This window comes from Olea europaea, chromosome 3 (genome assembly GCF_002742605.1).
Source record: "Olea europaea var. sylvestris chromosome 3, O_europaea_v1, whole genome shotgun sequence".
Taxonomy (NCBI): domain Eukaryota; kingdom Viridiplantae; phylum Streptophyta; class Magnoliopsida; order Lamiales; family Oleaceae; genus Olea; species Olea europaea.
In genome coordinates this window covers 15988910-16005580 of record NC_036239.1, presented here as the reverse complement: position 1 = coordinate 16005580, position 16671 = coordinate 15988910, and the positions used below count along the sequence as shown (strand labels likewise).

At 34.7% G+C, this 16671-nt stretch overlaps 1 protein-coding gene across 1 annotated transcript; it reads right to left on the bottom strand.

Annotated features, from left to right (window-relative positions):
• Positions 1 to 6187: 6187 nt before the first annotated feature.
• Positions 6188 to 10936, bottom strand: LOC111387329 (nitrate regulatory gene2 protein-like). Its single transcript, XM_023011887.1, has 4 exons — positions 9309 to 10936; positions 8851 to 9035; positions 7363 to 7586; positions 6188 to 7233 (listed from the first exon to the last, which is right to left on the bottom strand). The coding sequence occupies exons 1-4, from the start codon at positions 10648 to 10650 to the stop codon at positions 6447 to 6449; spliced, it is 2538 nt and encodes an 845-aa protein (XP_022867655.1). The 5' UTR covers positions 10651 to 10936; the 3' UTR covers positions 6188 to 6446.
• Positions 10937 to 16671: the final 5735 nt, after the last annotated feature.

Sequence of the window (16671 nt, the reverse complement as noted above, 5' to 3'; positions counted from 1 at the left end):
ATCATCAAAGAGACCCAAACTCAAACCAAAAACCCTCACAAGTCCCCAACGTGGGGTTGCTTCATGGACAGATTTGGACTATAATCACAGATTTTGGTTTACTCACACAGAGAAAACACTAAGATTTCAAATCTCACTAAAAGAAGATGATCGACTAACAAATAGAAGATGAACAAAGAAACTCAGAAGGTTCCAGATGGCTGGAGAAAGGAGAGAATGGAGAAGTCTCTCAAATCAGGGTTAAAGACCCGTATTTATAGTAACACACAATCAACCGTAGATCTGTATCTTCATCCAATGGTCCAGAGCAACTCACATAAAATGTGGCTGAATATCGAGTCATGGTTGGTGGGTCATCTCAGATAACGTTATTGGGCAAGGTTTAGTACTTTGTCCTAAGGCCATTTATCTTATCATTGCCTAAAAATGGATTGGACTGGCATCACAGCCCAACAATCTCCACCTTAATGCCAATGGTAATACAAGAAGCCTATAGTACAAATTCTACAAAAATTGATATCCCATAAAAACATAAACTTCCCAGCACTTCCAGTTGGCCCCAAGTATATAACTTGCAAACACTACAAAAATTACTTAGTATCAACATTCAACCTTTGTAAACACGTTTTAAACTTGTTTAAAGGTAATACCTTTGTCCCTATGTCTGCTGAATTAAATTCAGTAGCAATTTTCTCAAGGAACAAATTTTTTTTTAGAGACAATATCTCTAATAAAATGCAATTTTACATCAATTGTGTTTAGTTCTTTAATGATAAACTGGATTTTTGCACAGGTGTATTGCACTCTGACTGTCTGAATATAGTGCAACAGGGTTGCTCAATTCATTTATTTCAGAAAGTAAACCTTTAAGTCATAAGGCTTCTTTAATTGCCTTAGTTGCAACCATATATTCTGCCTCAGTTGTAGGTAAAGCTACAGCGGGTTGGAGTTGTGATTTCCAACATATACAAGGTCCACACAAAGTAAACACATAGACAGTAGTAGATTTTCTGTTGTCCCTATTTCCAACAAAGTCAGAAACAACAAACCCTTAAGTACCACACCCTCTTTACAAGTACTAAATGCTAAGTCTAAGTGTGATGAACCATTCAAATATCTCAACAACCATTTTAAAGCAACCCAATGTTCAGGTCCAGGGTTAGCCATGAATCTGCTAAGTGTACTAATGGAATGAGCCACGTCAGGCCTAATGCAAACCATGGTGTACATTACTGATCCCACTGCATTAGCATAGGGTACCTTTTCCATTTGTTTAATTTCAGATTCATTTACCGGGCATTAGTCCTTAGTTTAAAACGGCTGGCCAAGGGGAGAGTTACAGTTTTAGCATTTTGTATAGCAAATATAGCTAACATTTTCTCAATATAACCAATTTGTTTCAAACTTAATGATCTATGTTTCCTATTTTTGGTTATTTCCTTCCTTAATATTCTTTTAGCATGACCAAGATCTTTCATTTCAAACTCTTTACTCAGAGATCTTTTAATATCATTCATCACAAGCATGTTTCGTCCTATTAACAACATATCATCCACATATAGAAGTATGAAATCAATAATAACATTTTCTTCACCACATTTAAAGTAAAGACAATGATAAAATTCACTTCTTATGAAACCAACAATAGATACAAAATTATCAAACCTTAAGTACCACTGTCTAGGATATTGCTTCAAACCATATAAGAACCTTTGTAACAAACAAACATGTTCAGGTTTAGATTTATCAACAAAACCATATAGTTGTTTCATATAGATCACTTCATTAAGATCACCATACAAGAAGGCAATTTTTACACCATTTATTCAAGTTCAAGGTCATAATATGTCACAAGAGCAAGCATAACTCTGATAGCTGTATATTTAACTACAGGGGGAAAAAATTCATTGTAATCTATGCCTTCTTTTTGTGTAAACCCCTTAGATACAAGTCTAGCCTTAAATCTTATGGGCATTTTGTTACTATTTTCCTCCTTAACAGTAAATATCCATTTACAATCAACAATAGACTTACTTGTAGGTCTAGGAACTAAATTCCAGGTCTTATTTTTCATTAAGAAGTCCATTTCATCTTTCATAATAGCTTGTCAATTAACAGATTGTTGACTGCCTTTGTCTCTTCATAAGATTTTGGTTCTTTAAAAACAAGATCTTAATAAGAAAGTACAACAAGTGAAAGGTAATCCGTATACCTAACAGGGTCTCTTTTCTCTCTCCTAATCTTGTCTCTAGTCAATTGATAATCTCCCAACTTTACAGGCTGACTTTCTATGCTCTCTTGAACACTCTCTTCTCCATTTTCTAGAAGATCAGAGACATTTTCGATCTCTTCTTCCAATTGTTCATTTAGAATAGGTTCAAGTGAAGTATCAAACTCCACCTACAATCTGGTCCTATCAGCTTCTTCAACTTTAGGTGGCCATTCGACTCAATATTTTCCAAACAAGGCATTTTTAACTCATCAAAAATGACATCTCTACTAGTGATGATTTCAAAACCTTTAGTTTCCCTATTCCATAGCCTATAACATTTTACCCCATTAGGATAACCCAAAAAACACATTTATGGCCCCTAGGATCTAACTTTCCTACACTCTTATGGGAATAGGCAACACATCCAAAGATTTTTAAGTGTGAGTAATCAGAAACGTGGCCAGTCCATTGCTCCTCAGGTATTTTATCACCTAGAGCACTTGATGGTGTTCTATTAACAATATATACAGCTGTCATCAAAGCTTCACACCCACAGGACTTTGGGAACACTAGAACTTATAAGCATACACCTCACTTTATCTAGCAAAGTCATGTTCATCCTCTCAGTAACTCCATTTTGCTGAAGGGTATAAGGTACAGTCTTATGTCTATTAATACCAGCACTACTACAGAACTGATCAAACTCCTTATTACAGAATTCTACGCCGTTAACAGTTCTAAGAACCTTAACCCTCTTCCCAGTCTAATTTTCCATCAAGTTTTTCCATATTTTAAACTTTTCAAGGGTTTCAGATTTTTGTTTCAATAGGCAGACCCAAACCTTCCTAGAATAGTCATCAATCAAGCATAGAAAATATTTATTTCCTCCTTGAGTGATGGTAGATGAAGGCCCCCACAGATCTGCATGTATGTACTCAAGAATAGAGGTGGTTATATGCTTTTCAATGTTGAAATGCAGCCTATGCTACTTACCTAAAGTGCAATTTTAACAAAAAAGCACTTTACATGTTGAGTCTTTTCCAAATACCCCCATCTTGTAAAGAATCTGAATACCCTTCTCACTAACATGGGCAAGTCTCTTATGCCACTTTAAAGTAGCATCAAGTTCAACACTGGAAGATTCAGCAGTTTCATTACTAATCATGATGGCCTTCACAACATAAATTCCATTTCTTTTAACTCCTTTAAAGACGATAAGTGAACCTTTAATACCCTTTAAGTACTCATCACCAATTTTACCTTGCAAGCTTAAATCATCCAGGTTACCCATTGAAATTAGGTTCCTGTTTAAATTAGGAACATATCTAACCTTGTCAATGGTATAGATATATCCATTCTCAAATTTCAATGTAACCTTCCCAATACCCTCAACTTTACAAGCTATGTTGTTTCCCATTACTACCTCTCATCCATTTATTTTCTTAAAATCTACTAACCAATTCTTCCTAGAGATCATATGAAAGGTACAACTAGAATCCAGAATCCACTCCTGAACCCGATCTTCTTCATCAACATTAGCTGTATTAGGGTTAGAAGTTTGTTCAGTCACAACATAAATATCAACGGTGGTGGGTTCAACTACATTTCCTTCATCCACCCCTTTACCTTTCTGTTCATTTTTCTTTTTATAGCAGTCCTTTATAAAATGTCCGATTTTTCTACACCCATAGCATTTTTTATTTGTAGTTTTGGATTTTGATCTACCCCTACTCTTAAACTTTCTCCTATGAGTTGTTCCCTGACTGCTTTAACCTTCTTGAGTGGAATTAAATCTGGTTGGGGTCCTACCTCTAACAAATAAGTTTTCTGGTCCAACACTATTTCTCTCAGATCTAAGTTCAAGATCCTTACTCCTTAAGGAGTTTATTACTATGTCATGTGTAAGAGTGTCTCTGCCATATTTTATAGCAGCTTTTACTTCTTCATATGTCTCAGGGATAGCATTTAAGAGTACTACAGCTTTGTATTCTTCTAAAACTTTATCACTAGCATTAATTATGTCTTGAACCAATTTACTAAAGCTGTCAAAACTATCTTCTAGGTCCTTAGAGGGGTCAATCTTAAAACTAAAATTTTTTTTTAATAAGAACAATTTATTTGGTAAAGATTTGACCAGACAAAGTTTCTCTAATTCATCCCACAATTTTTTAGCATCATCAGGTTTACAATCTTTTCTTAGTACTTGATCAGATAAATGTAAAATAATAGAAGTATGTGCAAGTTCATCATATTCTTTCTGTTGATCAACTGTCATAGTTTCAGGATATCTTGTGTTATTGCTTTAAAAACTTTTTGTTGAACTAAGAGACCTCTCATTTTTTTATTTTGCATAAAAAATACCAAGTTCAAAAGAAGTGTTTGTCATTTTCAAAAACAGGAAATAACGCAGAGTACTTCAAAGATTTTGAAAATAACTAGACAACTGATCAATCTTGAACAGCAAAAGTATTTTGACCTTCACAAAATTGGAGAGGTTCAAAAAATCATACAAACATAAAGCAATCAGATAAGGATATCACAATTATATACAGCAGTAAGGACACACAGTCTCGAAAAATCACATGAATTAGGAACTGAATACAAAATAATACCCAAGATGCTCAAATTCACCATGATTCCGTGAGAATCATGTTCTCATGTCAAGGCTCAATTTGAACATCCCCAAAAAACACAACATACTTCAACAACATGTCGTGCAGATTCAAGAATTATTAAGATTATACTAATCTAGTGAACATAATCGTGAGAAATGCAGTCAAGACACATAAAGAAAACACATACTATCAGAGAGAATAATAAGATTAATGCCATGGGTATAACCGAATGCAAACCAGAGGGTGGTTCATAGAAATTTAACCACCAATCCAACCAAACACAAGGGATTAGTTTAGAGCCCCTTAATTCCAATAGCAGAAACGAGTTGTGTTTAGGTCCAGGGGCCAATCCAACCAAGATTGTATTCAACTTGGGGTCCAACCACCAACCGAACCAAGAAATAATTCAAGACATTCAGATTTTCACTCGAGACAACCAGATCCGTAAGCGGAACTCTCAGATCGTACCAAAACTAGATCTAGGGTTTCACGAAATATCGATCAATCTTGGGATAGAACACATGAAATTAATTTTCCAAGTTCCAGAACTCGATCAAAGGCAAGAAATCACAAGTATGTGGCTCTGATACCACATTATGTACAACACTCAAAAAAGAAAATTACAGATCTGAGAATATACACTTTCAAATCTCTACAAAATACCACTGGACACCAAGAATATTGATTGATTCAGGCTTAGATCCTTGTACATTTCTGTATCATCAAAAAGACCCAAACTCAAACCAAAAACCCTCACAAGTCCCCAACATGGGGTTGCTTCAATGGACGGACTTTGACTTAATCATAGATTTTGATTTACTCACACAGAGAAAACACTAAGATTTCATATCTCACCAAGAGAAGATGATCGATTAACAAATAGAAGGTAAATAGAGAAATCCAAAAGGTTCCAGATGGCTGGAGAAAGGAGAGAATGATGAAGTCTCTCAAATAGGGTTAAAGAACCATATTTATAGTAACACACAATCAACCAACCGTAGATCTATATCTTCATCCAACGGACTAGAGCAACTCACACAATTGGGCTGCATATCGGGCCATAGTTGGTGGGTCATCTCAGATAACGTTATTGGGCAAGGTTTAGTACTTGGGCTGAAGACCATTTATCTCATCATTGCCTAAAAATGGACTGGACTCGTATCACAGCCCAACAGAAACATTTTTTATAAAATAAAATAAAATAATGTTTCTTACAGATTTGTACTATCTGATACTGTGTCTACAGTTGGCGTTCAGGCATTCGTACAGAGTGTGTATGATATGTCAAACTAAACTCTTCCAGTCCAATAATATAAAAAAGGATGTGCCAGAATTTAAACAGAGCAAAAAGGCAATCGACTTATTAACTGCTGGAAAGAACTAAATATCTGGACTCATGTAATCGTGCAAGCAATTTTTTGTACAAGTTATTCCTATCCCCACAAACAGAGGGGAGGACAAAGCAGAAAAATTCCAAATATTTACATACTGAACAGCCAAATTAACATAAACTGTCAAAAAACAAGCCCACCGCGGAAAAAGTTTGTGACTTTCTATTTTCAGATTGCTTCCAAACCAAATAATAAACAAACAATATAAGGTAAACAATAGATGTTCATCTACTTTATGGCATAAGAGCGGACGCAAACTGCCTCAAGTGCCTCTGTGATCAAGACAGAAAAACTGGCCATAGATTGGAAAACTCCAGGCAAACCTGTCTGGATGTTATTCAGTGTCATTGCTCGGGTCACCTCGACTGCCTTCGAGTGTTTCAGCATCTCATCTTCAACCCGTCTTTGACAAGTTGCAAGCTTGGCTTTTTTATCAACTAGTGGGTCTCGTGCATCCAAAGCATGCCCATTATCAGGCCCAGTTTCAGGTAGGCCAATGCCGACCACAGAGTAGGAGTGATAATACTTCTTCTCGATATTCCTGAGAGAGGACGCTTTTTTTTCAAGCTCCTTTGATGCAGTTTCTGTTCGTTTCTTGATCTTGAGCTCCTCGGTTTGTTTCAAAGAGATTGAATGAACCACGTTAATGAAGCTTTTGATGGCTTCGGATGCTACTGTATTTGGGATGCGGTCGAGTGTCAGTTTCCACTCCTCGCAGAAGGCAAAAGCCTCGGATTGTTCCCAGTTGTCATTAGTTGGTGCATTGTTGACTGGAAGAAGAGTAAGCTTAAACCAGCCATGTAGAGAACGGATAAAATCCTGTTGGAATGCAATCATATGGCAGAAACTGGAGTGCCAGGCTGATACAGCTGACTCGAGATCACGTGTAGCCTGCCTGTGCAAATCAGAGGTCGATTCACCTTTGGTTGCACGGTTAACAAGTCCCCTCACTTGCTGTACAATGTCATTCTGGACTTCATGAAATTGATGCATTGATTTCCACATGTACATGAACCTAAATTCATTTATCAGTACAAATATTAGCTAAAATCATATTTTTTAAATAAATCAACATTAAATATAAAGAAAATTTCTGGAAAATCGATTTTCTAATCAAAAAAACACAAAAGAAGATTGTGCTTGCCCATGACAAAGTTCAACAAGTTGCGGAATGAGGTCAGAATCTCTTAGACCGGTGATAGCAGAGGAGGTAGTAGACACAGCCTGAGACGTAACAAAAATTAGGGATTGCAACCTCTGTATTGATGCCTTTGTTTTGTCCAACTTGGCTTCCTCATTCCCCCTGTACTCCTGACTTTGAAGTGCTGACAACTTTTTCTCATGCTCAATTTTTACTCCTTCTCTAGCCTATGTTCATTGTCATCCAAAACATTAAACAGTTATCAGCAAGTTAAATCAGTAGAACGAAGCAAAACTAAATAATTTAAAGTTCCACATGTTTCACATGCTTAACTTTTATCCTGAAAGTTGAATACCAAGAACTGTACATTCATTCTAAATGACATGTTCATGAGCGCCCATAATTAACAATGAATGAACTGCTTATTGCATACAAGAAAAGCGAAAAGTGTGGACTCCACGAGGCCTAAAAATTTTACTAAATGCAAATAACATCATTATGATTTGGATCTTGAAAAAAAATAAATAAATAAAAAGAAAAATTTATTGACATAATTAGAGGAATTTCTGGATTCCTATATTGTAAAGGCTAACTACTAACTCCACTCGCACTAGGATTTAATGACATATCAAGCTATGATGTACCGACACAATATGTGCCAAATACGTCAACACTTGATTTTTCAAAAAGGATTAACATAACATATCGTCGACACGTTGATTACGTCATTTAAAATTCTTTATTTATATAATATAAATTCAGTTTTACGTTTATTTTAAATTTCTCTTATTGAAAATTTCTAAATATGAGTACCTATTGTTATTTGCTAAAAAGTTTGAGTTAAAAATATATAATATTCTATTAAACAATGAAAAATGATTATGGTAGTGTGTCCAAAGAGTGTCGGTATCAACACGTGTCCGAAGTATCCGTGCTATAGAGATATCAAGCAACTCGACACCCGGTAAATATTAAATTCTGATAAATCAACTGGATATAAAAAAGAGGTAGTCACTTAAAGAAAATCTTCTAGATCTAGAGAACTTTCCCTTTTCTTCTCTTTTCTTTCCCTTATCTCCCATTTATTTCATATGTTTTTCCCTGTTGACAGGTAAATCAGCTAGTATCAAGGATAAAGTTACTTGGGAAGGCAGACCAGACCAGCCAGCATGTTCTAAGGTAAAATCCTAAGATAACTCCAGGCTGTCTTTTCAGACCAAATAAGCAGTTATCAAGGCAATTTGGTCATTCCATGTAAACTGAATTAAACCAAACAAGATTGGCCAAGAAAAGGTGTTGTCACTAGCAGTTACCGATAAGCATAAACCAAAGTGCTAAATTTTTATAAGGCTCCCTTACTATCAGGGGACTGTTTTGTCAATTTACCATAAATATACAACCCATCAAAGAGATCATCACTTTGTGCCAACACAAAGAATCAATTAGAATGAAAATGAACTTAAAGTTATTAAAAATGGATTAGATTGCAACCTTTATTTCTTGATATAGTTTCTTTTCCCAAGCCAAAAGCCGCTCCAAAGTCGAGCAAATGCTCTTTGGACCACCTGGCTGGTCGACTGAATTGGGATCTAGACGGTATTTAACGGCTATTGGAGGCTTCGATGTCCAGCTAGAGCTTAGGTTACTCAACATTCCACTCGAATGATAGACAGTCTCTGTGATGCCAAATAATGAAAATCAATCATCAAAACATGAAACAACACAATTCAATATCACTTCGAGCATTTCAATTCAATAACTTCAAAATCACTGAGAGCATTTCAATTCAAGACTTGATTAAAAAGGCAAACACAACCCAGATAATAATGTTTCATCATAGCTAAAGCTAATGTGGAATTGCAAAAATTAGATTCTTTTTAGTGAAAAACTTAAAAAGTTTTAGGAAAGAACAAAGATTCTTGATTCAAGAATCCAATAACCAAACTCACTTTTCAACTGCTTAAAGCTCCGGTCCAGCTGAGCCCGCCCAACCTCGAGCACCTCAGAAACCTGCTCACCAGCAGAAGCAGCCTTATCGAAATATTCCTTGATTGCATTTACAATCTCTGCCAAATCCTTGTGCCTAACCACAATCCTCCTATCAGAATTTAGCCCTTCATTAGCACTATTTTCCCAACTGACAGATGACTTCCCGTCCCCAGATGAAAGCTTCTCCAATTTTCTTGAGAATTTGGAATTCATATTTGCATTTGCATTCCCCACATGAGGAGGAACAGCCTCATCTTTCACCGGTCCGAAATCCGACCAGGTCCCAGCATTAGATCTGGACTTCAAATCCTCCTCCTCATTCGAAGAGCTTGTTGTACTACTATAATGATCATGATCATGATCACCCCAGTCACTACACTGCACCTCCTCCCTCTCCGTCTCCTCTTCTTCGCTTTCCCAGCTTTTCAAATGGCGTCCTTCCTTTCGCACTGGCACAGGACCTAGGCTCGTAGGATTTCTGCGATAACTGCTGCTATTATCCGAATAACAAGAATATGATGAATAATTGGATGCTTTATCATCAAATTGTCTGTTGTTCCTGCTAAAAGGATTTTGAAATTTATCGTCCAGATCGCGAACTTGAGAATTTGATGTAAGGATTGATTCCTTATCATCTTCTTCTTCTACATTACTGTAACGATCGTCTTGCTGTTGGTGAATTCGAGATGAATTCTTATTATTTTGGAGTTGCTGGAAGTATTCGGAGTCCGGAGGAGAGGGCGGAGGATAAAAATTATCCCAGTTCCATGCTGAGGAGGCCTGGGAAGGGGTGCCGGAGTAAGTTGAATTAGCTCTCGCATCGTCAGTGAACTTTTGGTCTAATTTTTGGGGCAGGGGTGAAGATGAAAAGCTTGAATCGGAGAGAATGTGCGGAAGTTTGATGGATTTTTTGCGACGAGGTAGAGGCTGCTGCGGCCGGTGATGGGTGGAGGTGGAGGACAATGGAGGTGCAGGAGGAGGGGGATGGACAGAAGAAGGAGAAGGGGAGGAGATGTGATGAGCAGGAGGAGGGTTAAAGGATGGTTTAGTGGCAGCGGCGGCGGTTGAGACCGAGGAAGGGTTGCGGAGGAGCACTGCGGGGGTCTGGTCAGAAACGGAAAGGGGTTCACCGGAAGCAAATGTCACGAGAGCAGAGCCCGTGATGCGGAGGGAGCGGCAGTAGTCAGAGTGGGCTGCGGCCAGGTTGTGGCGAGCAAAGACCGCTTCCTTCATCAAGCGGCGCCGCTCCTTGCACCGCCGCACCGTATCCTCGTTGTCCAGCTTCGATGCCGTGCACCCCATGTCACAACTCTATCGGCGTACAAAAAGATCAAAACCTTTTAGCTTGAACTAACCCACCGATCCCGGCGGCGGCGGAACAAGAAAAGATCCGGTGGCGCAGAAGTATTTGGACAGTGAACCGATAATTTCACACAGTTAACTTCACTCTACTACACTACAGTCCTTCCACTGAATCTCCACTACAAGAAATTCCCTCTATCTTTTACCATTTCCGCTGTAATTAATAGCAAAACATTCATTGTAATCTTTCTATACAGTACTCGAAAATTAATATTCATAAACTTTGACTCACGTCACAAAACTTTAAAATATTGCCAAAAGTATCATAAAATTATAACAAAATACTCTTTATTCATTACTCGTTAAAATTCATTTATTTACTTGAATGGAATTGTGTCTCGTGTGAATTTCGTCTATAACGTAGATAGTTTCATACAAGTTATCAAACACGATAGAGCATTTGACAAAATTCAGTGATATCTCATCGATTCTTTAATGTTTCTCATGTCGCGATCAAAAATTTAATTATTTTTGGAATAATTAATCCCATCATCTTGTTATTGATTTATTACACATATCCTTTTCACAAATACAAAGGAAAATCTGATTATAGAAAGAGAAAAAGGCTGTCTTTCGGCTATATAGGGGGACCAGGTGGGATAATTGAGCCAGTGTGTGCCAAACAACTGGGAGTAATTTACTGGATGTTGTTTGCCTTTATGTGGATTTTCTACAATTATTGATGATTATTACCCCTAATTAGGTAATTACTGTGTAATTGCTTGAATTTTCATTTCAAGGAGATTCAAATTATTCTGATGTTTAGTCAAAGTGAAATGTGGAAAAATTGTACCGTTTGTCTTGAAGTAAGTTCGTCGCTAATCTCCAAAAGGAAAAATATATCCGTTTAATGTCACAATCTCTAAAAATTCATTTTGTTTCAAACTCAATTTTAATCATACATTTTTCCAATTAAATAATTTTACACATAAATTCTTTTTTTAATACTTTTCACCACACATTTTTAAAAAAAAAAAATTTTACAAAATCTATTTTTCTCAAAAATATAGATCAAACAGACCCTTAATATATAGCCCTTGTTTGATTCCCATTCTTTGAAAAAAATGCATTTTTTACAGTACTTTGACATCATTTCAACTACAAATTTTTCAATAAAATAATATTACATGTAAATCTAAAACTTTTCTTTATTTTTTAACTACACATTTTCGATCAATATACTATTTAAAAATTCATTTTTTCTCAAAAAATGAGACTCAAACAAGGGCATAATAAATTAACACTATCGTGACATTATATTTACTACTTTCCATACTGCGTATAAAAGATGGCATAAAGAGCTGCCAAAGAGGGATGGGGAGGACGGAACCAATTGACCACTTGAAATAAACATGTCAACAGCCCATTATTACCCCCGGGGCCGGTGTTCTATTTGGGTTTAAGGGAAAGAATCTCAATTTTACTTTTTCAGATATATGAAGAGAAAGCAAAGAAAGTAATTTTTTATATTTGTCCCACGATCTCCAAGGAGTCATATTTAGAATATAAAGTAGTGGTTGGTTTGTGTTTTCATTTTTCATTTTCATTTTCAAAACGATTTTTAGTTTTTTCAGAAAACGGCCCGTTTTGAACGTTTTCGAAATTTATAACTGAAAACGATAAAAAGTCGTTTTACGTTTTCAGTTATAAATTTTAATTCGTTTTCAAAAATACGTTTTCGAAAACGACGGACCAAACGCGTTTTCCACGTTTTCGAAAACGGAAAATGGGCCAAAACGGCAAACCAACAATGACCTAAGATTTTTAGCCTTTTGAATCTTTGATGATCATTATTTTGGAAAAAAAAATGATGTTTTAAATAGTGATTTTTAGAGAATGTGTGGATAAAAAGTAGGAAAATTTTTGAATTTACGTACAAAATATTTTATTATGTGAATGTATGGTTGAAAATATATATAAGGATTAAAAAATTTTATTTTAAAGGGAGACAAACGACAAACATAAACTTAATTTGAATAAACATTTCAACAAAAAAGGCAATCGCGAAATTCTATAAATGGATAAGACCGATTTTAGTGTATTGGAGTTATTGAAAAAGAAATTTGTTATTTGCACCTACATGCTCATGTACACGCCTTTCACAAGAGGGGCCCAATAAAATGATGCACCCCCCTCTTGTAAGGGGAGTGTACATGGGCGTGTAAACGCCTGTGTACATATAGCACAGTTCATTGAAAAAGGAAACAAAATAAGAGGAATAAACTTTTTCCTTGTTCTATCAAGAGGGCTTTATTGTTCCTTAATTTTGTCGAATCGATGTAACATAATAATCTTGAAACGCGGTGAAGAGCAATTAACTGCAATGGAAAGATTTGCGTTGGATTCCTACGTGCCTGGTTGAGTGGATCCTTCAAGGACAAATAAATCAAGGCGACAAAAGGGTGGAGAAAGTGAAAGGTAGACCAATGGTGAAAAAAATTTATTTTTCATTTCCTTTTTTCCCCTAAAGTCCAACCATCCAATAGTATGAATAGCTTTTGGGCCTTTTGTTTTTGCTTTTTCGTGTAATTGCACAATAGCTTTATCCTAAAGCAATTATTAACGAGGGATCCTTACTTGAATTCTGTTTGACCCAATCTGAAATGTTCATTATGCGACATGGGTGGTAAAACTACGATTATGAGAATTTTTTGGAATCTGTGGTTGTAGTGGAGGGATCAAGCCTATATATATGATGTATTTTAGGGTTTCATCATTTTTTGGAACAATCGCCCGAAAACGTTACTCTCTCGTACTCATCTTCGATATAATGGATTTCCTCCTACTCTGTTTGTAATTTTTTTCCATCTAGAATTTTCCCATAAATCTATGTTCTTGTTCTTATTTTCTGTTGCCTACTCTTGTTTTTTCGTAACAAATAGTAATACTATGGAGGAATGTTATGAAAAAGTTTGCGCAAGTTATCAATTTTTTAGTTCTTATATTCGTTTATCTTTTATGAAGGTACATATTAATGCTCTCATTCATGAATCTTGATGATAGTTAGAACAAGCTGAATATCAATATAATTATTTATTATTGGTGCTAACCATTACAACAAAATTAAATTCTTGGTTTTTATTCAATGAGAGAGTTCTCTTGATGATGAAATGTCTTCTTTAAAAGAGAAAATGAGATTAATAGGAAAAAAGGGAAATGTTACTTTGTCCCAAATGTTCACCCTTAGACATATGGTGGCAAAATAACGATTGGACCATGTTCCATATATCAATATTTTTTTACTTAATCCTTTATTGACTACTCACAATAGGGGGTGAGGACCACATTTTGAAATTTTTTTTCTCGTCCATGTAAGAGGGGATAAACAATCAGATACAACTTTGAGTGTACATATAAAATTATTCATAACAATTTAGGATATTATGCAACTAAAACTCCATCATCGTCTAGAGCGGGGACAACATAAATGAATATTCAGTCAAACGTTAATCCTTAAGACCCAAACCTAGAGATACCTTCAAATAATGCTAAGAGAGCGGGAAAATAAAAAGAAGAAAGCGACATACTGCAATCTATTGAAAATAATGTAAATTTTGAATTGAAATGCAACAGACATAACTAAACCAAAAAAAATGTACTGAAAATTTTCAGTTGACGTGTTTACTCTTTAACATGTTAACCATATGCAAATTATTTCAACCCATTTAAATTGTCAGCATTGATTTACTCCAAACCCCCAGTTTGCAACTAGGACTACCTATTTTGGGAATGGTCTACTCAATTTTGTCCTCATAATCTCAATATAATAGTTTGATAACACATTATTTTTTATGGAAAATGGAATTCAAATTCTAATTGGGAATTGATTTTCTAGGAAAACCAATAAAATGTTTAAGTGGCAAGAAAATCAAGAAAAACAAATACCTGGAAAAAAAATATGTTATCAAATTGTCAAAAAGTAGAAGTTAGAATTTGAATTCCATTTTCCATAAAAAAATAATGTGTTATCAAACATACCCTAAGTCTATTATATTGAGATTATGAGGACAAAATTGAGTAGACCATTCCCAAAATAGGGTAGTCCTAGTTGCAAACTGGGGGTTTGGAGTAAATTAATTGGGAATTGATTTTCTAGGCTGCTGAAGAATTTTATTGTTTTTTTATTTTTTGACAATGGAAACAAATTTTATACATGATTGTAAAAAAATGTTTTCGTTTAATTGACAATTTTTATGTGAAACAAAAGCAAATGAATATCAAAGATAGATGATTTTCTTAGCCTTTTTTGACAATGAAAACAAATTATATCCCTTTAATTGATAATTTTCATGTAAAATAAATCAAACAAATACCAAAAACACTTTTATTTCAACATTTTTCACATAAAAAATTTTACCAATCAACCACAATAATTGGCAATTCCCAATAAAACAATTTCTAGGCAATTCAATTATCTGGAATTCGTTTTCTTTTCACCCAAATTCAATTTTTGCAATCAAACGGACCTTTATTTATAGAAATAAAACGATAATGCCACGAATTTTAAATTACGCAAGACTTTTTTTAAATATTCTAAAAACATTTTGTACTCTATAAATTCATTATAGATTAAAGTGCGGTTAATCACAATTGCTCCAATCATGGGGAAAAATCACGGAAAATGTCTTAGGATTTTGTTGCCTGTATCAACATAATGCACATTTTATTATAAAGTCTAAATGGTCGAGGGATTTGTTGCTATAAATAAGGTAAATTTCATCTGCAGTCATTGAACTTTTAATAAAATATTAATTAGGCTGTTAAACTTTAATTTGTCTATATTGAATTCAATTACTAAACATCAATTTAGAGCATGTTTCAAAGAGATTTTTGAGTGTTTTTATTATTATTAATTTTTTTCAAAATGTGTAGTTCAAAAAAAAAAAAAAAGAAGAAGAAGAAGAAGAAGAAGAAGTTATAAATCTCATTAAATGTGTTAATGTAAATGATTTTCGAGAAAATGGTCTTCAAAAAAATATTTTCTTAACAAGCTCTTAATTTCAATTGAGTCACTGAACTGGCCTTTAATTTAGTTTCAAATTTTAGAACTCCGTCAACTGCAAGCTTGTAAGGTGATAAAAAATCTTAATTGATGGTCATATCGCAATGAATGTTTTTAAGCAATTATTATGTGACATGCAAACTACCATTATATCGCATTATAAATCGTTAAAATAAAAGGGTGATTGTATTTATTCTATTTTTTGGTTTGTTGCACCACATGTTAATTGCAATTAAGGTTTTCAATCTTTTGCTCATTGTCAAACTTATGCTTTCAACTTTCACTAATTAGATTTTTTTTTTTTTTACGACAGCTTTTCTCTCTATATATATATATATATATATATATATATAATTTTTTATTTTTTTATTTTTTGGCCCCATGTGTTTAAATGAGCAGCAAAAACAAACAACCATACAAGAATTTTCTTCTCAACAAATAATAAAAATCGAGAAGCCCATGGGATTGCATATTTTGTGCGATGTGGGTCACTACCATGTTTTTTTTACATGAGCGCTAAAAAAATAGTGAGATCTCATACTTCAGTCAAATAACGTTAGTACAATACTGATACATCCGATACAAATGATCAATTCTTTTGACAATTTGGCTATGGCCAAACAACCCGTCGAGAGTAGAGGAGTCGGAATGTGTTGGGTAGTTCGATTAGGCATGTCAAAGGCACAACTTAATTAAAGAGTCGGACATGACTTGTATTTATGAAAAAAGAACTAAATATTAATACAGAGTGCTAAATAAATAAATAAATGTTTAATTTGCTTTTGTAGTCACTATAAAATGTGTTTCTCAATTCAGCTTCTGTTTGTTTTCCATTCATTCTTCATTAAAATGAAAAATATGACCGTTATTCATCATATCAAGTCACCATATTTAAATTTTTATTTCTTGCATGTGGTCCATACCGATTATTTTTTTCATTCTCATTCTTCCATAAATGA